Below are 25,594 nucleotides of genomic sequence, written 5' to 3'. Positions count from 1 at the left end.
GAGAGAGAGAGAGAGAGAGAGAGAGAGAGAGAGAGAGAGAGAGAGAGAGAGAGAGAGAGAGAGAGAGAGAGAGAGAGAGAGAGAGAGAGAGAGAGAGAGAGAGAGAGAGAGTCAAGTCAAGTCAAGTCAAGTCAAGTCATTTTTATTTGTATTTCCGGCTCAACACCCGGATACTGTGTGCCCTGGACCATTCCCGGAAACGGCCGACTCATTCTGGAGAATCACGGAGCGGTTTCCTAGCAACCCGCGTGTTTCGCTTTGTCCCCAATGCTGGAAAAAATACCTCAACTTTGTCCCGTTCAACATTTTGTTCACGTCTGCGTGTGAAAATGATGATGAACGATTTGGAAGTTTTACCGGAAGCTTTTTCAAATGTCAAAGTGCAAAAACGCCGCCAATTTGAGGTTCTGAGACGAGTGAGGGTGTTTGATGAGAAGCTACGGACCATCGGAGTAAGATCTTTCCTTTTTTTAGCATATCTTCTTTGTCGTTTTAGTTTCATTTAAAACAATATTTAGGTTGACAAAGAATTTCTCGACAAGCAAGTGGCAGAGAGGATATCGAGGAAAAGGGCAGAAAAAGAAGAACAAGATGATTATGGTGAGTAAATTTAAATACAATTCCGTAACAGAAAATGTTGCATATTAAAGGGTCAGTTAATTTGTAGCCTCTATTGGTAAAAAAACCCCGTCATTAATTAAAAAACAGCAATCTTTAAAGGTTGTGTATGTAACTTTAAAATGTTCTTCTTCCTGATTCCATCTTCTGGCACGTATGTAAAATTCTTAGATGCGCTCAGAAAAACATCTTTTTGGGGTTTTGGTTTCAGGATATAGACTGTATCAGTCCTTTTCTTACTATCACCATTTTCATCCTAGAATAAAATAAATCACTCTCCTCCCCCTGCCTCCTTTCCCCCAGCCTAATGCGCTCCGTGGCCGGAACAGCTCTAATAAGAGTAAGATACAATTAGACAGGGGGGATAGAAAAAAAAGAAAGGCTCTTTGAACACAGTTGGGCATTGTTAACACCTACTTAAGTGAAAATTTGTAATTTATTGTTTTAAGGACACCTCAACCTACGTACCCAACCTATAAATAATAAGCAAAATAAATTCACTTATACATACAGTAAATAAATATATGTAAATGGGCATTTCTTTAGAGCCCCAATATATAATACTTGACCACAAGATGGCACTGTATTGTCTAATGCCAACAATATTGGGCAATAACATACTCCCCAACAGGGAATTGTTGGCATGGACGATCTGTGTCTCGCCGAGTATTTTGACAAAGAAAAAATAAGCTGAAGAGAGCAATTCAGTGGAGGACTTTTATGACTTATTATTAAATAAAACAGAGTATACTACGAGCCGGTTGATCAGGAGAGCGTTCTCCCACAAAAGGCATCGAAAAATGTTTCACCAGTGTCTTATAGAAAAGGGGTGTGGATTAGCTAGATGGAAAATTAAAATAAGCTTGGCGTAATTTTCCAGGCAAAGTGAGGAAGTAACATCTTAAGAAAAATACCTTTTTAAAACTGGACTCAGTTGGATTCTAAAGGTTGTATGATAAGATATGGGCTGACTAATTGGAAGACCGTTTCTGAGAATGTACTGATATGAAAAAATACAGTCAAACATCATATGAATATAGCAAGTAAATACTTGATTCAAAGATGTGGATGAAGATAATAAGTATATTTAAAACAACTAAATGAATAATGTGATCATCAAATTAATATTGTTATGATTAAATAATAAAACTAATAAAAATGAAAAACTCATGCAAATATTTAGTAACACATTTTGACAAACTAACAGAATCAAACCCAAGTTTTCCACATGACAGGCAGAGATAGTGTCTACTATACTAACATGGAGAAGACGTGAATGTGTTGAATATAAATCTGAAGCTTTTATATCAAGTATTTATAAAAGTACAGTGGAACCTCGGTTCTCGACCATAATCCGTTCCAGAATCCTGTTCGAAAACCGATTTGGTCGATCACCGAAAATCGTTTTTCCCATTAAAAGTAATGTAAAATCGTTTTAATCCATTCCAACACCCTGAATGTTTACCATGAACGTAAACATGAAGCTAACCCAGGCTAATCGTACGTTCGCGTTAGCGTAATCTTTTGTACAGAAGATTACGCTAACATGATTGTGTAAAAAAAAAAAAAAAAACAGGTCGTTTACACGTCATTTAGCACCCGGGTCTCCACAACTAGTGGCTAGCTGTGGTATTGTGTAATACACTCCCCTTCCTGCGGTGTCGCTGTATACTAATGTGCAGCCTTGAACTCGTGCTTGATCTACCGATGAAGGAGAGTGGAGTAAACAGTCTATGAGTCGTATGGTCCGTGTCTGTCTTACAAGCTATTACAATCCTACTACATACACAACATATTGGTGACGAGGATGACTTGTATCGGAATCTCACAATCCCCTGCTTTGCTTGAAATCCCGGGTGAGCCTACGATGTTGTACACCACGTGGATCCAAATGTTTGAAAATTACCTGCTAGCATTGACTGCAAACGACATGCCGGACAAACAAAAACGCGCACTACTGCTGCACTGTTTAGGCACAGAAGGGCAGAGAATTTTTCTTTCCCTTCCCGACACTGGCACTTCTTACAAATCCGCCTTGATGTGCTTAAAACTTTCTTTGTACCGAAGGTGAATGTCGTGGCAAGTTCCGTCAGCGTGCTCAGAGACCTGGCGAGACCACTGTTCAGTTCATTGCTGCATTGAGGGAATTAGTTACTAACTGTGACTTTGGCACGTTTGCTAATGATATGATTAGGGATCAATTCATTGAGAAGACGTCCTCTTCGAGGATCAGAGAACGCTTGCTGTTGGAAATGGACTTAAAACTAGACAAAGCGATCACTATTGCTACACAAATCGAATCCGCTATGGCAGAAGCGAAGGCTATTGCTCCTGTGCACGTGCCCGACGCCCCTGTGAAGGTCGTGCAACCGAGAGCTGACGGTGCGAATAAAAGGCACCGGAGCAACACACATACACAGCGCTCTTCTCAACACAAAACCTGCTACCGTTGTGGCTCCAACTCTCATCTAGCAAATGACCCCAAATGCCCTGCTAAAAATGCAAAATGCAACCAATGTGGAAAAATGGGACATTTTGGTAAAGTGTGCCGCAGCGCAGTCCCTACGCGATCAGTGAGAGAAGTTACTGTGTGTGTGCTACTCCACCTGTCAACAATATTCCTGTGGTATGGAATTCGGGCCGCGTCTGCCGTCATGCAAGGCACAAGACCCGGGACCGGCAGTCTAATCCTGTGGTGGTTACCACTAAGGTTGCCATTAAGGTTCAAAATTCGCGAAAGGTTTCAGCTCAGTCCACAGTGCTGAAGCTTGGCCTTCCCAATATTAGATCACTAGCCTCCAAAGCTTTACTTGTCAATGATCTTATTAATGAACACAATCTTAACCTTATTGGCCTTTGTGAGACCTGGTTAAAACCAAATGAGTTTGTAGTGTTAAATGAGGCTTCTCCCCCTAACTTTGTGAGTTCGCACTTGGCACGACCATGCAAAAAAGGTGGAGGTATTGCTCTTATATCGGAAGATAGGTTGAAATTTACTTCTAATACCCTTACTAGTTTTAAAACGTTTGAAGCACTTGTTATGAGGTCCTTAATGTCAACACCAATTTATTTAGTTGTTGTGTATCGTCCACCTGTACTCAAATTTTTTGGAAGAATTTTCGGAACTGTTAACAGACTTAGTAACTTATGCGGACAATGTTGTAATTATTGGTGATTTTAATGTTCACGTAAACTCCCCATCAAATTCACTTGCAATTGCATTTAAGTCACTGATTGATACATTTGGTTTCAATCAAATAGTTGATGTGCCCACTCATAAAGATGGGAACACTCTAGATCTCGTCCTGACCCGTGGCGTAGTAGCCTCAAATGTTAGTGTTACCGTATCCTAATGCCATCTCTGATCACTATTTTGTTAAATGTGAGGTGCTGTTTAATGTTTACTGTGATAAGGAAAATTTAGGCTTTAGCAGTCGCAATATCAGCCCTAAAACGGTGTTAGCCTTAAAAGAATTATTACCTACGGTAACTGCAGCCTTCCCTTCGTACACTGGGTCTGTTGACTCACTTACAAACAACTTCAATACTGCTTTGGTTAATGTTCTTGATTCTGTGGCGCCCCTAAAGTATAAATTCCGACCCAAGAAGAATACACCTTGGTTTACTGAAGAAACTAGGTTACTCAAACAAAGTTGCAGAAAAATTGAACGAAAATGGCGCACTACTAAGCTGGAGGTTTTTCGACTGGCCTGGTGTGACAGTTTGCTGAAATATAAAGTAGCACTTGCCTCAGCTAAAGCGTCGTATTTCTCTAAGATTATTGTTGAACATAAGAATAATCCGGAATTTTTGTTTGACACAGTGGCGAAACTTACCAGACAACAACTTAACCCAAATGGTTGCACTTATTCTGCTGAAGACATTATGGAATTTTTTAATAAAAAGATTCAACCAATCAGGAATGAAATTTTAAAAGAACGCTCTGTTTCCTCCTCCTATATCAAAGATATGGAGGTGTTAGGGATGGACTGTGTCAGCGGTTGTTCAGAAACATTCTCCAGTTTCAATGATTTGTCCCTTGATAATCCAACACAGATGGTCAGTAGGGCCAAACAAACTACGTGCCTGCTTGATCCGTTTCCAGCTTCACTGGTGAAGGATCTGTTTGGGATCTTAGGACCATCAGTTTTAAATATTATTAATATATCGCTATCCTCGGGTATTGTTCCTGTAGCCTTCAAGTCTGCCGTCATTAAACCCACGCTTAAGCGACCTAACCTTGACCCAGAAAGCCTAGGTAATTATAGGCCAGTGTCAAATCTGCCATTTTTTGCGAAATTACTTGAAAAGGTCGTTGCACAGCAGCTAAATGACTTCATGTCAGAAAATAACCTTTTTGAAACTGTCCAGTCAGCATTTAGGGTAAATCATTCTACTGAGACAGCCCTTGCTAAAGTAACCAATGATCTCCTTTTAACAATAGATTCTGGTGCCTCATCAATGTTACTGCTGCTGGATCTCAGCGCTGCTTTTGATACGGTCGACCACAACATATTATTGGTTCGTCTAGAACGCATTGGTATCTCAGGAACTGTACTCTCGTGGTTTAGGTCCTACCTGTCAGACAGGATGCAATGTGTTAAGTATGGCAATCTGACCTCTAAACAATCTAATGTCCCTTGTGGTGTTCCTCAAGGCTCTGTACTTGGCCCCCTTCTTTTTAGTATTTATATGATCCCGCTTGGTGACATTATCCGCAAGTATAATATTAGCTTCCATTGCTATGCAGATGACACTCAACTGTATGTGCCACTGGAAAAAACTGGACATTTAAGTTTTAGAAATCTGGAGGCTTGCCTTACTGAGATTCAAAGATGGATGTCAAATATTTTTTTACGCCTTAACCCAGAAAAAACTGAAATGTTGATTATTGGTCTAGCTCACTGTCGTCAGTTGTTTTCAAACACTACCCTGAACCTAGACAAATGTAATATCACCCTTAGTGACTCGGTCAAAAATCTAGGTGTTATATTTGACGTATCTGTCGTTTCAGTTACACGTGAAAAATATTACTAGAATAGCTTTCTACCACCTCCGTAATATTGCGGAGATTCGTTCGATGCTGTCCCAATCAGATGCAGAGATTTTAATTCATGCGTTTATTACTTCTCGGCTTGATTACTGTAATGTATTGCTTTCTGGTCTCCCGATGTCTAGCATTAAAAGTTTGCAGCTGGTTCAGAATGCGGCAGCTAGACTTTTGACTAGGACCAAAATGTTTGAGCATATTACTCCTATATTGGCCAACTTGCACTGGCTCCCAGTCCACTTAAGATGTGACTTTAAGGTTCTCTTATTAACATATAAATGTTTGCATGGGCTTGCACCCTCCTATCTCTCCGATTTGATTTCCCCCTATGTTCCTGCACGGAGTCTGCGCTCGGAAAATGCCGGTCTACTCGTGACTCCGAGAGCCAAGAAGTCTGCGGGCTCGAGAGCGTTTTCCATCCGGGCCCCGGTGTTATGGAACGCCCTGCCTCTGGAGATAAGATCTGCAACCTCAACGGAAGTTTTTAAATCGAGGCTTAAGACACACTACTATTCCAAAGCATATGATTGATGCCCACCTCATATTCTGTTTTGTCCTGTCTTTTTCCGAAGCCTGCCTGGCTGATACGAAGGAGAAGGATGATTTGGGATGGGTCAGCGGACCGGCGTCTGACCTGCAGCATGTCAACCCCTACATTTACCAGCTGGCAGAGACGGGAGGCAGCGTCATGGCCGTCATAGACTTTCTGGACTGGTTTGCAGGCTGGGGGCGTCGTTGATGTCATGCACTTTCCGGACATTTTCAACATCTTACCTAATGTTTACTATTATGTGTACAGTAATGCTAATTGTAATTCACCCTGGTCAATCCTGGAAGGGGGATTACCACATGTGAGGTCCTTTCTCAAGGTTTCTCTTTTCTCCTCACACTGAGGTTTTTGAGTTTTTCCTTGCCCGCATGCTGGTTTAAGATCAGGTAATTGTGTAATTTTGTAACTGTAATCCTGTGCAGTCCTTTGAGACATTTTTGTGATTAAGGGCTATATAAATAAATTTGACTTGACTTGACTTGACATGTAGCCCCTACAGCTGCAGTCTCAAAGCACCTTACGTGTACAGTTGCTCTCCATGTGAATGATGAACAGTCACTTACTACTGACCTGCTTGTGGACACTGGTTCAGCAGTCTCAATTCTGCGAGAGAGCATTTACAGACATTCATTCATGCACGTGCCTCTCTCAAAGCCTACTGTACGCCTGGTGACCTACATGAAGAAGCCAGTTCCGGTGTTGGGCTGTCTTCAACTTACTGCTACATACCGCAATCAGAGTGCACATACTGACTTCTACATAGTTCCTGACGGTACACCACTACTAGGAATGGACCTGTTCACTGCAAATAGCCTTCACATACAAGATGGGCAGATTGCAACACCTGCTGCATCGGGGATGAGTCACACCGTCAACGCTACAAATGCTTTAGGCGTTGCTACAGGTTTTATACACAAAGTTAAAGTGCGTGCAGACGTGCCTCCAGTCGAGCAAGAGCTACGCAGACTCCCATATGCCGTGCGTGACAAGGTGTCGGAGGAGCTGAGGAAACTGGAAACTGATGGCATCATTGAGAGAGTGGACGCGTCTGCCTGGGTGTCGCCTCTAGCGGTCGTGAGCAGGAAAACAGGTGATATTCGTGTGTGTGTGGACTTACGTGAACCAAACAAGGCTGTGGTGATCGACAGTCACCCGCTTCCACACATTGAGGAGGTGTTCACTGAGCTCCGTGGCGCTACAATGTTTTCCACGATTGACCTACAAAATGCATACCACCAAGTGCAGCTACATCCAAGCAGCAGAGATCTTACAGCGTTTATAACGCAAGATGGACTGTTTCGTTTCACACGAGTGCCTTGCGGCCTGGCCTCAGCACCCAGTGCCTTCCAACGCATGATGTCTCAGATCCTGGCTGGTCAAAAGGGTGTGCAGTGCTATTTGGACGACATCATTGTCAGTGGGGAAACGCCTGAAATACATGACGCCAGATTGAACGCCGTTCTCCATCGTTTACAGGAGAGTGGGCTGAAGCTCAATGCTGCAAAATGCCACTTCAGAAAAACAGAGTTGTCCTTCCTTGGGCATCTCATCTCTGCCTCTGGTCTACATCCAGATCCTGGCCATGTACTGTCTGTGGTTGAAGCTCCCCCTCCACACGACGCTCAATCTCTGCGATTTTTCCTAGGCCTGACTGCGTGGTACTCAAAGTTCATACCCAACTACGCCATGCTTGTGGAACCTCTCCGTGCTCTACTCAGACAGTCTGCTACATTCCACTGGTCTGAGGAGGCGCAAGCAAACTTTTCCAAAGTGAAGGAGATCATCACTACTAGCTCTGGACTTGCCTTGTTCGACCCTTCCCTACCAACAGTCGTGACAACAGATGCGTCAGACTATGGCATCGGTGCTGTGTTGACACAAATGAAAGGTGACACAGAACAGACCATTGCATTTGCTTCCAGGACGCTGACTGCATGCAAGCGAAATTACCCAACAGTTGAAAAAGAGGCTTTGGCATGCGTCTGGGCGACTGAAAAGTGGCGTACTTATCTCTGGGGCCGTCACTTCACTTTACGGACTGATCATAGCCCTTTGACCACTCTAATCACAACCAAAGGCCTTGGACTTGCAGGCATGAGAATAGCTCGCTGGTCTGCTCGCCTGCTGTGTTTTAAGTACACAATCGAATACAAACCAGGACATGAGAATGTTACTGCAGATTGCTTGTCACAGACGACCATGAGGAGATGGAGTTGGAGATGGTGGCTGCTGTGTCTCCTGATTTTGCTGCAGTCACTGCTGATGAGCTCTCCAGTGCGTGTGAGGAATGTCCGGTGCTACAGAACGTGCGACACTACATGCAGAACGGATGGCCTCGTACTGCAAAAGGCCTTGACTTCCGTGTGCAAAATGAGCTTGCCGTGCAGAACAGTGTCATTGTGCGTGGCACTCATCGTGTTGTGATACCACAACAGCTACAGGAAAAAATGATCCAACTTGCTCACGCTACACACCAAGGGATTGTTCGCAAAAAAACATAGACTGAGAGACTTGTACTGGTGGCCTGGAATGGATTCTCAGGTTGAGCCCGCCATCAAATCATGCACCACCTGCTTGCAGCATGACAAAACCGCAACCACACGTACTGCCCCGTTACAGCATGTGCCTACCCCAACTGCTGCCTGGGAAAAGGTTGCTGTGGACATTGTTGGTCCCATTCACTCTGCGCCTGCTGATCGCCGCTTCGCCATCACCCTCATTGACTATTACAGCCGATAGCCTGAGATTGCCTTCTGCTCAAATGTTACTTCTGCCTCTGTTATGACTTTTCTTTCCACTGTGTTTAGCAGAGAAGGTAATCCACAGGAAATTGTTACTGACAATGGCCCTCAGTTCGTGTCGACTGAGTTTGAAGCATTCCTTAGTGACAGGAACATCACACAGCGTCGCAGCTCTGTGTACTACCCACAGGCCAACGGTGAAATTGAGCCTTTCAACAGAGTCTTCAAGGACTGTCTACAAACAGCCAACATCGAAGGTAAACCACTGTAAGCCTTCTTCATTGAGTTTTTACACACTTACCGAGCCACACCACATGCCGTGACTTCAGTGTCCCCCGCTGAGCTGTTGCATGGTAGACCACTGAATACCAAGCTTCACATCACGGGTCTTCACTCCATGCGCCCCACTGCTGAAAAAGGCAACATGCTACAAAACATACAAAACAAACAACAGAAGTCAAAACAATACACTGACAAACGTCGGGGTGCAAAATCACCCAGCTTCCAGATTGGCTCTGCCGTTCGCATCCGCAAACCTGGAATCATTGCCAAAGGACACTCAAAGTTCACCAAGCCACTGACAGTGGTAGCCCAAAAGGGTCCGGCCACTTATCTGCTGTCTGATGGAAAGGTGTGGAATGCTTTCCACCTTGCCCCTTCTTCCACCTGTGCTGCTGCTCCAGCGTCACAGCCTGCTGATGCTGATGCTGATGCTTGTCTCCTGCCAAGCAACCAAGGTGCTGAGCCACCTGAACCTGGAACTGTGCCCTCACCACATCCATCTCCGAGTGCAACGAGAATACGACATGCTCCTGCATGGCTTCAAGATTACGTGACTTAAAAAAAAAAAGATACAGAAAAGATGTGGTGATGTTCAAAAAAAAAGAGAGAGAGGACATGAAGAATGTTCATTGTTTTAAAAATGGTCATGTTTGTTTATGATTGTGATCCTCATACAGTCTGCTTATGTTTACAAGGATTACACACTTTTTGCTTACCGATATCGACACTATGGTTCCTTACAGTATGGCTTATCTTTGATAAATACTTCCTGCAATTTGGCAATGAGTATTAGTTCACAATGTTTACAAGTTTTAATTTACTATTTGCTTCACTGATATTGATAGTGTAATTCCTTACAATATTGCTTACCTTTGATAAATATTTACCTCTAATCTAGTAATGAATATTGAAATGTATGTTTTCTATAAGCTCATACTTACCAAAGAGTTATTGCTTATTTCAGATTAATGCTACTCTATTTGTTATTTCTAGTTGCCAATAATGGATTAGAATTCTTGTGCTACTGTTTGTGTCCTATTCTAACAAAAGGGGAATATGTGGTATTGTGTAATACACTCCCCTTCCTGCGGTGTCGCTGTATAGTAATGTGCAGCCTTGAACTTGTGCTTGATCTACCGATGAAGGAGAGTGGAGTAAACAGTCTATGAGTCGTATGGTCCGTGTCTGTCTTACAAGCTATTACAATCCTACCACATACACAACACTAGCGCTTCATTGGAAAGGGAGCTCCGTTCCAACACCCTGAATGTTTTACGTAAACAAAGCTAACCCAGGCTAATCGTACGTTCGCGTTATCATAATCTTCCGTACGAAAGATTACGCTAACATGAACGTGTAAAAATAAAAAAAGGATTATGAATAGGATTTCATACCTTTGTGGTGGACGGTGGGGAGAGAAAAATCACCAAAAGTTTTTCAACCTCTTCCAAAACTTGCGGCAGTTGCTTGCTTATAGTGCTAATTTCCTTAGCCGCATCACTCGATTTCACAGCCTCCTTATTCTTTACTATCGTACTGATAGTAGATTTAGCCATGCTGTATTCACTATCAAGATCGGAAATTCGTACACCTCTTTCATATTTAGCTATTATGTCTTTCTTAAAGACAATAGTTGGACGAACAACTTGTTTTTTTTTTCACCTGTCCTGCTTGCACCGACCTTCTTCGGAGGCATAATTAGGGGGTTAAAAACCCGTACGCCGCTCAGCATCGCACCCCAGCGTACTGGCGTTCGAACTCCGATTTTTTTTACCGAACAGCGAAGCAAGAATTTCTCAAAATTTTTGGTCGAACACCGATTTGTCCGAACTGAGAGGCGTTCGAAAACCGAGGTTCCACTGTACCTGATTTACATTCAAGTTCATTTCAGTGATGTCTTTATCAAGAATTGTTACAATGTGCAACACGAACTGTTGAACTACATAGAGTATATAGTATACCAACCTTTTCCCATTAAAGATTGGCAAATGTTATTACACAATATTTTTTACGCGTGAAAAACAATCTGTCTAAGGGATACAGAAAAAACAACTAAACCTGTGCTTGTTTAAAAGTGGCAAATGTTTACAAAAACGGAAATATAACGTGATCGTGTGACTGGGTACATTTGAAAGGGCATGGAACTAATCACCCAGCAAAAGAAGTACCACGGGGCTGTTAGGGGAATAAAAAGAGCGTCAGAGAGAATTTTGCAAAAGTAGACAATAAAATAGCTCATCTATTGACTTACTACAGATAAGCCCAACAGTGGTCCATCGGGAAGAAGCTCCATGTACATAAGAGTCAGGAACCTGTAGCTCTTTTCACGAGTATATAAAGTCCTGAGAAAAATGTACACTCATGCAAATCTCATGTATAGTGTTCCAAATCTAAAAAATGCACAGTCGAGTCCAATACGCGCATAGCCACTGTAACACTAGTACAAGGACTGGTTTGGTCCAGTATAAAAAGAGCATACTTCCCACCACAGTTTACAGTTTTGACAGTAAATTGCTCAGGAATCCTTTATATGGAAGGTCATTAAAAAAATAAGGTTCAGTGTTGAGACACTTTATGATGAAAACCCACAGATCAAACTGTAAAGTACCAGAAATGCCAGCAAAGAACACAGAGTAATTTGATTTAATGAGGTAGGCGGGTAGGCGGACATGCCGTCTGCACTAAAGGCAAATACGTCAGTTCTTGCAGTATTTTGTTAAATTTTTAAGAAAGAACTCTGCTTGCACCTTATTTTGAAACCATTATTTATGAAAAAATGAAAGTCAAAATGAGCCTCAACGATCTTAAGTACAGCAACTGCGAGATGGAGATAAGTTTAAATTGGTATACGTATTTGTTGGTATGGGACACAGGCTCTGGCATTAATCTTATTTAATAAATTGTATCAAATTATCTAACGCACAGGTGACAAAAATCAGGCCTGCCAAGGGTTTTAATCAGTCCCGCGAGAGGAACACTTTCTACCTCTCTCTTTTGACTCTCTTTTTCTCTTTCTCTCTTTCGCCATATTTGTTTGTTCTTTCACTCTTTTTGTCCCTGTTTTTTCTCTTTTTATCTCTATATTTTTTTATCCTCTCTTTTTCTAGGCCTCTTTTCTCTTTCTCTCTTTCTATTTTTCACTTGCCCTTTTCTCTCTTTTTCTTTCTGCCTCTATATTTCTCCCTCTCTCTCATTTCTCTCTTTCTCTTTTTTACTATTCTGTTTTCTCTCTTTCTCTCTCCATCTGTTGTCTCTTTTACTCTGTTGTCTATCTCTTTCTTTCTTCCTTGTTTCCTTTTTCTAGTTATATATATATATATATATATATATATATATATATATATATATATATATATATATATATATATACATAACATATACTTTTATATATTTTTTTTTCTCACGCTCTTTTTTTTACTAGTCTGGCCCCCCATGAGTTTTAAATGTTGCCCCCAAGCTAAAAGGAGTTTGACACCCCATCTACCGTCACACAGTGAAATAAAATGCGCTGGAAATTTTGATTTTGTCTGGAGAGCGTGTTGGCGGTTTTGCTGAATTTAGGCTGAGTCCCATTCTTCGCACTTTCACTCGCTATGTGCCCTAGTCACTCGGTTTGCGCGTTCACGTGAAAACGGGGTGTGTCCCGATACTCTCAAGACCGAGGCAGAAGTGCCCTCAAACCATGTCGTAGCCACTTCAAGACCGAGGGGGCTCTCGACCTCACTTGGCAGCGAAGTGACTACCCAGAAGGCTTTGCGAATTCTCAATATCAACAAACATGCCCGAAAAGGAACCGCACAAATGTAAGTAGTTTTCCACAACCACGCATGTATTTGCAACAAAATGTATTGAGATATCTTAGTTAGACGTAAATGCAATAGAAAATCGTATTTTCGCATTAAAACACGAACATTGCAAAATCGCTACTTTACGAAGTGCACTAATCTACCAAGGGAGCTGGCAAAAAAAATCTTCACGCTACAAACTGTAAAGTAGGATAACTGCAGAAAATCACGGTTCAGCCCATCCCTGTTTTTATCTTAAACGAGTCGTGCTTTTACATCTACATGGAGCATAGTCAGAATACCGTTCTGGACATAAGCCCTTGTTTATTGCACACAATTTCAGGTGTCGTGTTTTATTTACAATATGATTCTTTCATGTGAGATCAGAATGCATGTTTTCATCATGCATTATGAGTAATGTCTCCGAATTTCACGTGGAAATACAGTTGAAACAAATTACTATCACATAGGCCACTGCCTTCTCTGTAAACACATATTAAGTAAACTAATTACCTTCTCAAAATGTTGTCCAAATGTGGAGACAATTCTAAAGCATATGTGATGCTGGCCAATAGAAGGCTCTTACAGCCATAAGAATAACATGTCATTTTTTTGTATCTATTCACTATCAAATAATTATCCAGAACACATCCTATAATTTCCTGTCTCATATCAACTTGTTGAGCATCCTATACACAGTTGTTTTGTACAATACATCAGCATTAAGTAATTCTTGTTTTTTCCACCCAACCTAAAGGCTGAAGAACGTCCCGTGGAAGAGCTGGTCACCATCACAGCTACCACGCCATCCACACCACCGGGCACGTCGTTGGCACCTTCTAATCCGGCGCCAAACCCCAAATCACCCAGAAAAAAAAGGAAGCACGATACACTCCTTGACTTTTTGAAAGCGGAGTCTGCCGGAGCGAGGAAAAGGCTCGAAGAAACTGTGGCCAAAACTGAGCAGTTCCCGTCCTTTTTGGGAAGCTCGTGGACAAATTTCCAGAACAGTGACATCTCTGCAATGTTTCCCTTTGTTTTATAAAAGGAATTTTTTTTTTTTTAATTAAGAACTCAATGAAGTTCCAGTTTGTGTTTCCAGCTTTATGGAAGTATTGGTATATTTTTGTTAAAATTTGTGACACATTATTTATTTACTATTATGTATTTTGGCCCAATGTGAGTTTGTTTTTCTGAAAGTAAACTATTATTTAAGCTGGAGTGATTTGTAGTTGTTTTCTGTCCAACAGTCACATAGTTCACACACAGTATCTCACATCATTATGAAATAAACCACCAAGGTGTTAGAATAGAATAGAATAGAATATACCTTTATTGTCATTGTTACAAAATGGGTTAACATATTGTGACAACGAAATTGGGCATGACACTCCAGTTTTACTCAAAATGAAGATGTTTATTGAATAGTAATGCATAAAAGCACATAATGCAAATGTGGGTCTGACTTCCAGAGTCTAAAATATGGCTTTTGGGCAATTTATTCCATATTAACTGTGGACAATTCTTTGTACGGTGGACCTGGGAACCCTGAAGACCCGTGACACCACACGGTAGGACAGAGCGTGGACCAGCCAGTACACGTAGATCAGGACCTCCAGCCATGGCCCTGTTCCCTCTTTAGCAGCTCCTGCAGGGCCCACATAACCTTCTTGCTCAACCTTAAGTCCTGAATGAGTTCTGACTCCACATCCAACCATAAGCACAGGATGGGAACATTCCTGTCCAACCTGTCCACGCTTATGGGACAGCCACTCTGGAACACAATAGATAACAAACAATTTAGACATAAATGTGGGCATAGAAAAGAAAAAGACCGCTTTAACTGTGATGTAAGCATCATGAAAAAATGTTGAAATGACTTTTTTATATTCAATGACAACTCTTTTGAATTAAATTCCTTATGAACTAAGGTTTTTGGGTCGTACAGGGAAGTTTGGTGACGATATTATGTCAGCTAAAGGGTCAGGTGGACTGTTCTTGTGTTTGTTTACGTTTCGTCATGTCACAGATTCAAGACCCCTACTATATGTCATAAAATGGCATTAAGATACTAATAAGTAGATTGCCATTTATGTCTACACAAACATAGGGTATTATGTGAACGTGCATTGTATGTTAACTCTTACTGTATTTGACTGAACGGGTCATTTTTTTAATGAGTGTACGTACCTTGTAAAGATGAATCAGCACTACATAGCGCCGAAGCTGTCTTCAGTATAGCACATTTCTCCTCCGTTGATTGGAGACACGGAAAAGATGATGAGCTTTCAGGCAATCGGTAATAACACAGCAGTAGCGGGCATTTTTAACGTTGCACGAACTCTCCAACTGACACACTACAGGTTGAGACTCGAGTTGTTTACATGTGACGTAGACCAATACGTCACTGAGGTCTACAGCCAATTAATATTACCGCCATCTCCTGGACAGGGGTGGAACCTTGCAAGTCTTGTCCAAACCATCTCCACTTTGCACTCAACTCGCGGAGGGCACTCCTCTATCGAGGGACCTCACTGGAGGGTTCTCAGGGCCGAGTGAGAGAAATGGGATTGGGCCTTAGTCTTAAAATATATGGGAAGGCTCTCTCCACAAAAAAACAACAACAAAATATTTTGCTATTTTGGTCAAAAAGGTTACTGACCCCTGACCTACACATTATCTGCTAGTGTTAGTAGTTGGTGTGTATGCAGTTGGTGTGTTTTGGACTTATAGCTAATCTTCGTATTATCTTTTTCAATTAGTTGCTCTCCCCACAGAGGCCATTTTGCTGAAAAATAGAGAACATGCTTCCCTACTCCAGACTCCAACACTGAATCTCAGACATGACACAAAGAAGCCTACGGTGGATCGCCAGCAGTACCGTGAGCTGAGACCAGGATTGCCTATGATGATGTTGCCCGGAATGCCAGGCGAAGATCCAGACCGCAAGGGACGAGCGCAGAGGCAAAAGGAGCAACTGAGAAGGTGGCTCCAGCAGCAAACAGACGAGAAAGCGGCAGAAAAAAGCAGACAAGAGATGGAGAGTGCCCATTCACCTAAACTCACTAACATCTGGGTTTTCAGAACTGCAGAACGACCAAAGGAGAGTAGACATGGATCATGAAGCTCTGCAGCTCCAGAACGAAGAGATGGAAAGGAAAAAAGCGGCAGTGGCCGCTATTCAAAAGTGGAATCTAGACAAAGTGAGTCCTGCGTGCCTTTTGGTGCTCATGACGGGTTTACCTTAGCAAGTAAAGCTTCACATAATTTCGATTGTACACGACAATGTTCCCTCGAAGCTGCAGGTGTGCACAATCGCACACTGCCCAGACCTTTTCAGCGCACAAAAAATACATCCAGTGCCAGAAAATCAGGGTTAGAAATTGCAAAACGAATTTTTCTAGCAGATCCGATCAGAATTACAGTTCTTGTAGGTAAAAACAACACGTGTTTTAAACAGGTGTTTTGCAGTCAATATCAACATGAGATTGAGTAAACAAAAGTAAGCGCGCATGTGAGGTGGAGCTGGGGAGAGGAGGGCGCCAACACTGGAAAGGCCAGGGTAACAGAGGAGATCGCCCCCTACTGTTAAAGTGGTGGATTCACCTTGTAATCAGTAAGATTCTGCCTTTGTGCTGTATGTTACATGTTTTTGCTTGACCATGGTTATCAAACAACTTGACATTTTTTGCTTCTTTTGTGTCGTCAAGCGTCACAAATCTGTAATTTACTACACCAGTCTGTACCAAATTACGAAATACACACAAAAAAATAAAGCAATGTCAACTTATCTTAAGGGCTCTTGGTTTGAATACAAAGACTAGATAAATACATTTCCAGTGCAACTTTAGACAAAAAGTGCCATCTAGAGCAAGGGTCGGTAACCTTTTTGAACCAAAGAGCCACAAAAGCAAAAATATTTAGATTTTGTTTTTTTGAGAGAGAGCCACACCATGTTTTAAGAAAAAAATCAACAAAACCGCCAAACCTGCTCTCCCGACAAAAGCTAATTTTTCAGCATGTTTTATTTCACTGTGTGACTTTAGAATTACAAATATGAAATAATGCCATTGCCTTTATCCCATATCAACAAATATACAACTCTAAACTTGTCTCTCTCCCCAGTGACCAAACATCATTGAGGCTCATTTTGACCTTTATTTTTGTCGTAAATAATAGTTTCAAAACAAAGTGCAAGCAGAGTTATTTAGTCATTATGTCACAAAAAATGCAGCGCAGTGGAAGCTGCGAGAAGGGAGCATGCTGTGTTGCATAACTACTGTTGGGAATTAATTATCAAAATGTACCCTTTACCAAATTGTTTGAATTAGTTATCTGACTCCATCAACCTAACACAACCTACATTCCTCCAACAATTTATGCGTGCTCGTTTCTTGAGAGAAAAATGACCAGGAAAGCCAACATTTGCACACAGGGGCGGATTTATTTTCCCTAACAGAAAAACTAAGTGTATTTCATCGGAGACACCTGAAGAAGTGACCTTGGAGTCTGTGTTTAGCCTTCTTCTGAAGTCCTTGAGCTTTTTCTTATTGGCCCCCCAACGTCTCCCCACAAGATGGTGTGCCAAGGAAGCCCCCTGGGCTTCACAATCTCATCTACGAGCGCCTTGATGTCTGGCTTCCCAAAACAACGTCACCTCCGCGTGTCCTGTTATCAAAAATCCCTAGACAAAATATCATGCATTTCGAACAGCCTGCCCTGACCCTGTACATTAAACAAAAGCCCAGTGAAAATCTTCATTGCATTGAGTCAGTTGTAATAAAATATTTTATAGTCAAAATTTATAAAATCTTTTACTACGCCCACCCCTACCGCTCACAAAATGAATTTGTTTTGAGTGGTTGGCTAGCGTTTGTGGGTAATTACAGTTTCTTTTGTGGGGTTTTATCATAGTGTCTCAACAATGAACATACATTATTTAATAAGCTTCCATATTGACCCTTCGCACACACGTGACCTAACCATGTGACCACACCAAGATAAAAACCAGTAAAACTTAGAAAACAACAAAAACAGCTAAAATATTCAACACCATTGGCAATGACTCGTCAAACCAATATTGTGCAGCTGTTGGATGAGTTGGCTCATCTTTACGGAAACCACAAAGAGCGATATTCGAGAAACTGATGATTAGCATTGCTAGCTACTAAGCCATACAGTCTTTCTCCTGACATATTCACACATCTAAACAAATCATCCAGTCTGCCTGACTTTAGTCCACAAGATCTGTACCACTATATTGTAAATTGGGTATCCCCATACATCTGCGTTGATCTAAAAGCTTATAAAGGTCTGGGTGCTTACCAGTTCTTAGTTGCTGCACTTTGTTAAAATGCACCCTCAATGTGAAATGTCCCCCTCGCGTAAACGGTACTAAAACGACCTTGTACCTACATTTTTCCAAGTATTGAAAATAAATCACTTTTGAGCATGTTGAAAATGTTTACTTTGGCGAAATGACGTTTTATCTTCTGAACATTCGTTTCCCATTTTATCCATTGATAATTTGGCAGTTCATTTTGGCGTTATAAGCTTTATGGTAGAGTACATACGTTTTTAATAGATGTGATATTTGGAAGATTAGGGCAGCACGGCAGCGCAGTGGTTAGCGTGTGTGCGGCACAGTTCTAAGGTCTTGAGAACCTCCTGTGTGGGTTCGAATCCAGCTACCGGACTTCCTGTGCGAAGTTTTTATGTTCTCCCCGTGCTTGCGTGCGTTTCCTCCGGGCACTCCGGTTTCCTCCCACATTCCAAAGACATGCATTTCAGGTTAATCAGATGGCCCAAATTGTCCCCAGGTGTGAATGGGCGAGCGAGTTGTCTGTCCCTGTGTGCCCTGCGATCTGCTCGCAACCAGTTCAGGGTGTCCCCTGCCCACTGCCCGATGATTGTTGGGATGGGCTCCAGCACCCCCACGACCCTACTGAGGATAAGCGGTGCAGCTAATGAGATGAGATGAGATGAGATGAGATTTGGAAGATTACGGTTTTGAATCCCTGGTTAGTCAGGATAAAAGCAGCCTGTTTACATAGTAAGAAAAGGCAACGGAAAGAAACTAATGTCAGATAGTCAGCACTAGCTAACTTATAATAATATTGGGTGTTTTTGACCTGACTCGTACCTACATACAATTGCTCGGATATACATTGAACGTACCTTGTAAAAATGTTGGCTGCAAATCCTGGAATACTTGAGGGCTAATAGTGCTGTGACTCAGCACAATACTAGTCCATTCTGTTTGACTATAGATCAACATTGTCGTCTTCTGTCTTCATCAAAAGGGATAACATTCCAAATCGGGCTTAGAACCTTGCCAGCGGCAAAGGAATCAATCACCATGTCAAAAAGTGGTGGTTATAGTGTTCTGTCATGGTTATTGGTATTTGTTCCAACTCAACTGCCTATTCAACTGCAGTGCGCTCAAGTGCTTCTTGACGTTTGCCGTCAAGGCTCTCATTCTGCCAGAGAAGGCAACGTGACGTCATGGGCAAAAGGTCAATAAAGGATTCCTTAGCAACGTACAGCCAAAACGGGGTCTGTTTGTGTGACACTTGACTGTAAATTGTAGGTAAAACGATGCCCTCTATATACTGGACAAACAATATACATGACGAGAGTAGCTTCGGCTATGCACACATCATAATCAACATTGGGCTTAACAGAATTGGAACGCTACGGAGGAATTTACACATGTAGCTAATTTCTGAGCCATATGTGCTCATAAAAAGAGCTATATATGGCTCGGAAGCCATAGGTTCCCGACACCTGCTCTACTCCCATGATGCCAGACTTTGGAAAACCAGTATCAAACTTTCTAGATTTTATTGCAGTTTTACAATGACCTGACATTTTCAAAATGTTGAAATTTGAATTGTTTCCCAAATTAGATGGCAAACACTAAGAAGGAGCGCCGTCAGGAACGTAATCAGGAAGACATTCAGTCCCACGGACTTGAAGCAAGCATGATGGGAGCTCCCGGCCTTTATCCCTGCAGTGACAGGAAGCCTCCTTTTGAGACCTTGACTCACATCATTGAATTCCAAAAACGTCACATTGAAGAGAAAATGGTTAGCATAACAACATCAATGTTTTGCTGTGCAACATACCTAAGTGGGAATGGCCGCTTGTTTTAGAAGAAAAAATTTGACGAGAACAGTGAAGAGCGGCGACAAGACTGCGATCGTTTGGACTCGGCTCGTACCGCAGTACTTTTGGCAAGGCAGGAGGCTCGACACGGAAAACAGCGACGACGAAAAATGGACAATACTAACAAGCAACTGGCTGACTCCAAGGAACACAGGTACGACACGCCACATATATATAGAGAAGACTAGATATGTCATCACGCCGTAGCGGGTTGCTAACTAGCTTGCCTACCTACGTGGAGGCCATACTGATCAGGTCAAAGTCCCCGTTAAAGGTGGGGTGCGTAGTTTAAGATTTGCTTCAGAAGTTGAAAGGTAAATACTTTCTCTGTTAAGGATGTGTTGACAATGCCCGACTGAGTTCAAAGAGCTTTATTTTCCATTGCGCCTATCTGCTTTTATTTTAACAAACCCCAAAAAGGTGACAAAAGAAGAGTTTATTCCAAGCGTGTCTAAGAAATAAATAATAAATACATACATAACATGTGTTACTCTGCTGCCATCCCCAGGCTTAATATACTTTTTGCAGCCTTAAGTTTTTAAATGACACACCCTACCTTTAAGGCAATGTATGTACGTTAAAAATGAATCATAACTTGCTTATTTTACAACAGATTTTAATGCATGTATATTTTGAATGAATTGAAAACGGAAAAAGGCTTTTTTTTTTCTTCAATCAAAAACAAACATTTTTTGAAACAATTTATGAGAAATTATACAAGTTAGACACTGCATTGAAATTTTAACACTATTAAATTTTAAACTATCTACAAAATCAAAATCAGTGTTAAAAGGTTATTTCAAGACTTAGAAAAAACAACATGTATAACTTATTTTATTAACAAAGTTTTATTTTATTTTGCATATATATATATATATATATATATATATATATACATATATAGATAGATAGATAGATAGATAGATAGATAGATACTTTGTTCATCCCCGAAGGGAAATTCACATTTCCAGCAGCATCCCTGAGCTGAGAACAATCGAGAACAATCGAAAATAACACGGGAGGCGCAGTGGTTAGCAAATGTGCGGCACTGTTCATGTCTTGGGAACCTCCTGCGTGGGTTCAAATCCAGCTCCAGACTTCCTGTGCGGAGTTTGTATGTTCTCCCCGTGCTTGCGTGGGTTTCCTCCCACATTCCAAAAACATGCATTTCAGGTGAATTGGCCGGTCCAAATTGTCCCTAGGTGTGAATGAGCAAGTGAGTTGTCTGTCTCCGTGTGCCCTGCGATTGGCTGTCAACCAGTTCAGGGTGTCCCCTGCTGACTGCCCAATGATTGCTGGGATGGGCTCCAGCACCCCTGCGACCCTACTGAGGATAAGCAGTGTGGCTAATGAGATGAGATGAGATATATATATATATATACACACATACATATATACAGTATGTGTATATATATACACATACACATACATACATACATATATATATATATATGTTCGAAAACCGATTTGTTCGATCACCAAAATCATTTTTCCCATTAAAAATAATGTAAATTGTTTTAATCCGTTCCAACACCCTGAATGTTTACCTTGAATGTTTAACGTAAACATAAAGCTAACCCAGGCTAATCGTACGTTCGCGTTATCGTAATCTTCTGTGCGAAAGATTACGCTAACATGAACGTGTAAAAATAAAAAAATCAGGTCGTTTACAAGTCATTTAGCACCCGGGTCTCCACAACACGTGGTGAGCAGTTCATTGGAAAGGGGGCTGCGTCCCAACACCCTGAATGTTGGGCTCCGTTATAACACCCTGAATGTTTACCTTGAATGTTTAACGTAAACATGAAGCTAATCCAGGCTAATCGTATGTTCGTGTTATCGTAATCTTCCGTACGAAAGATTACACTAACATGAACGTGTAAAAATAAAAAAAAAGGATAAAGAAAAGAATTATGCATAGGATTTCTTACCTTTGTGGTGGTCAGCAGAAAGCGCAGGTGGACGGTGGGGAGAGGATCAGACACTCTCATACCTCCTTCATATTTTGCTATTATTTCTTTCTGAAATGCAATAGTTGTACGCACTACTTTTCTTTTTTCACCTGTACCAACTTTGCTGCTTGCACTGACTTTCTTCGGAGGCATAATTAGGGGATAAAACACTTCGTTCAACTATATTAAAAGCGAAAGCAAAACAAAGCACGTCCGCACGCGATAACAGTTGGTCACGAAAAGAGCGATCTACACCCGTACGCCGCTCAGCATCGCATCCTAGCGTACGCACTCACGCATTACCGGCGTTCGAACTCCGATTTTTTGACCGAACAGCGTAGCAAGAATTTCTTGAAATTTTGGGTCGGACTCCGATTTGTTTGAACTGAGAGGCATTCAAAAACCGAGGTTCCACTCTATATACATAAATATAAATATATATAAATAAATATATATATATATATATAAAAAAGCGGTGCAGCTAATGAAATGAGATGAGATATATATATATATATATACTGGACTGTCTCAGAAAATTAGAATATTGTGATAAAGTTCTTTATTTTCTGTAATGCAATTAAAAAAACAAAAATGTCATACATTCTGGATTCATTACACATCAACTGAACTATTTCAAGCCTTTTATTATTTGAATATTGCTGATTTTGGCTTACAGCTGAAAAAAACTCAAAAATCCTATCTCAAAATATTAGAATACTACATCAGACCAAGTAAAAAAAAAAATTTATAACAGCAAAACTAAATTAAACATTTGAAAATGTCCATTGATGCACTCAGTACTTGGTTGGGAATCCTTTTGCACGGATTACTGCATCAATCCGGCGTGGCATGAAGGCAATCAGCCTGTGACATTGCTGAGGTGTTATTGATGCCCAGGATGCTTCGATAGCGGCCTTCAGCTCATTTGCATTTGTAGGTCTGGTGTCTTTCATCTTCTTCTTAACTATACCCCACAAATTCTCGATGGGGTTCAGGTCAGGGGAATTAGCAGGCCAATCAAGGACAGTGATGCCATGGTCAGTGCACCAGTTACTGGTGGTTTTGGCACTGGGCAGGTGCCAGATCATGCTGGAAAATGAAATCCTCATCTCCATAGAGCTTTTCAGCAGATGGAAGCATGTAGTGCTCTAAAATCTCTTGGTACACAGTTGCATTTACTCTGGACTTGATGAAACACAGTGGACCAACACCAGCAGCTGACATGGCTCCCCAAACCATTGCTGACTGTGGGAACTTCACACTGGATTTCAAGCAACTTGGATTTTGCTCTTCTCCAGCCTTTCTCCAGACTCTGGCGCCTTGACTTCCAAATGAAATGCAAAACTTGCTTTCGTCTGAAAAGAGGACTTTGGACCACTCTGCAACTGTCCAGTGCTTCTTCTCCATAGCCCAAGTCAGACACTTCTTCCGTTGTCTTGAGTTCAGAAGTGGCTTGACCATGGGAATACGGCTATTGTAGCCCATTTCCCGGACACGTCTGTGAACTGTGGCTTTTGATACCTGGACTCCAGCTTCAGCCCACTGTCTTTGAAGCTCCCTCAAATTCTGGAAGCGGCTCTTCTTCACAATTTTGTTAAGGCTGCGGTCATCTCTCTTGGTTGTGCAGCGTTTCCGGCCACATTTTTCCCTTCCGACAGACTTTTTGTGGATATGCTTTGAAACTGCACTCTGTGAACAGCCTGCTCTTTGAGAAATTTCTTTTTGTGTCTTACCCTCCTGATGGAGGGTATCAATGATGGTCCTCTGGACAGCAGTCAGATCAGCAGTGATTTAGTTTACTGAACCAAGCTGAGTGTTTTTAAGGCTCAGGAAACCCTCGCAAGGTGTTTCGAGTTAATTAGATGATTCAGGTGATTAGTTGAATAGCCTACTTGTATACTTTTTCATGATATTCTAATATTTTGAGATAGGATTTTTGAGTTTTCTTAAGCTGTAAGCCAAATTCAGCAATATTCAAATAATAAAAGGCTTGAAATAGTTCAGTTGATGTGTAATGAATCCAGAATGTATGACATTTTTGTTTTTTTAATTGCATTACAGAAAATAAAGAACTTTATCACAATATTCTAATTTTCTGAGACAGTCCAGTATATATATATATATATATATATATATATGGCAGCACGGCGTCGCAGTGGTTAGTGCATGTGCGGCACAGTTCATGTCTTGGGAACCTCCTGCGTGGGTTCAAATCCAGCTCCAGACTTCCTGTGCAGAATTTGTATGTTCTCCCCGTGCTTACGTGGGTTTCCTCCGGGCACTCCGGTTTCCTCCCACATTCCAAAAACATGCATTTCAGGTGAATTGGCCGGTCCAAATTGTCCCTAGGTGTGAATGAGCGAGCGACTTGTCTGTCCCTGTGTGCCCTGCGATTGGCTGGCAACCAGTTCAGGGTGTCCCCTGCCCACTGCCCGATGATTGCTGGGATGGGCTCCAGCACCCCCGCGACCCTACTGAGGATAAGCGGTGTAGCTAATGAGATGAGATATATTATATATATATATATATATATATATATATATACATATATATATATATATATATCATCTCATTTCATTAGCTGCACCGCTTTTATATATATATATATATATATATATATATATATATATATAAAACGTTTTTACCTATGAAAGGTTATTCTAGCTTTTCAGGACTCCATGGTACAGGGATGAGTCTTTTCTATAGCCATCACAATGAGCCGGAATATTGCTGAAACAAATATATATATATGTATAAAACGTTTTTACCTATGAAAGGTTATTCTAGCTTTTCAAGACTCCATGGTACAGGGATGAGTCTTTCTATAGCCATCACAATGAGCCGGAATTTTCTTGTGGATTTTTTTTCGCTCCGCCAAACATGCCGATAATTTTGACCCGACTAGCTTAGAATTGCATTTGGCACGCCGTTTAAAGACACATATCTAGTTTTCTATAAATATCTGTGCTGCACACTCAGAATCGTGCACACAAAAAACTGATGTTTTGTCGAAAATGTGTAACTATGTTTCTAGGAAAGAAGACCTGAGGAAGGGGCACATTGATGGCTTCTTCTCCCAATTCAACATCAGCAGTCGTTGACAGGCAGCATTTTTGGATTATTGCAGTGAACCAAATAAAAGGACATACGGGCCCTTTGAAATATGTACCGTTTTCAGGGTTCCCTTTTTTTTGCACGATAGATGATATCAATGATAATAAAGATAAAATCAATTCAAAATCCGCGAAGAAGTGAACCAGCAAAAAGCGTGATGTAGTGAGGGGTCTCTGTATAGCAATATAGCAGTAGTGGTCTTATGCATATACTGTCCCACCTCAGCTGTGTGTGGCTGCAGATGAGCCAATGTGATCATGAGCCTCTTGGTTGGTCCTCTTATTACCGTATTTTCCGCACTATAAGGCGCACTGTGTTATAAGGCGCACATTCAA

General features: G+C 41.4%; 1 protein-coding gene and 1 long non-coding RNA gene across 2 annotated transcripts; one reads left to right on the top strand and one right to left on the bottom strand.

Moving 5' to 3' along the window:
* The first annotated feature begins 285 nt into the window (after positions 1-285).
* ribc2 (RIB43A domain with coiled-coils 2) lies at positions 286-25,287 on the top strand. Its single transcript, XM_088341065.1, has 7 exons — positions 286-452; positions 519-600; positions 15,804-16,070; positions 16,111-16,229; positions 19,935-20,114; positions 20,181-20,347; positions 25,180-25,287. Exons 1-7 carry the CDS (start codon positions 330-332, stop codon positions 25,244-25,246), a joined length of 1,005 nt encoding a protein of 334 aa, XP_088197191.1. The 5' UTR covers positions 286-329; the 3' UTR covers positions 25,247-25,287.
* Positions 14,423-15,588, bottom strand: LOC148363400 (uncharacterized). Its single transcript, XR_015850996.1, has 2 exons — positions 15,217-15,588; positions 14,423-14,800 (listed from the first exon to the last, which is right to left on the bottom strand). It is a non-coding gene; the product is annotated as an uncharacterized LOC148363400 (long non-coding RNA).
* Positions 25,288-25,594: the final 307 nt, after the last annotated feature.

The sequence above is a fragment of the Urocampus carinirostris genome, chromosome 7 (assembly GCF_059441175.1).
Source record: "Urocampus carinirostris isolate Australia breed hairy pipefish chromosome 7, RoL_Ucar_1.0, whole genome shotgun sequence".
NCBI classification, from domain to species: domain Eukaryota; kingdom Metazoa; phylum Chordata; class Actinopteri; order Syngnathiformes; family Syngnathidae; genus Urocampus; species Urocampus carinirostris.
This window is presented reverse-complemented; position numbering and strand designations above follow the sequence as displayed.

What these genes read in the sequence shown, in the direction of transcription:
- ribc2 (XM_088341065.1), top strand. Translation starts at nt 330, where the DNA reads ATGATGATGAACGATTTGGAAGTTTTACCGGAAGCTTTTTCAAATGTC. An exon ending in AAAAGTGGAATCTAGACAAA is followed by an intron (nt 16,230 to 19,934) that starts GTGAGTCCTGCG and finishes TTCCCAAATTAG; the next exon opens with ATGGCAAACACTAAGAAGGA. An exon ending in GCTGACTCCAAGGAACACAG is followed by an intron (nt 20,348 to 25,179) that starts GTACGACACGCC and finishes CTATGTTTCTAG; the next exon opens with GAAAGAAGACCTGAGGAAGG.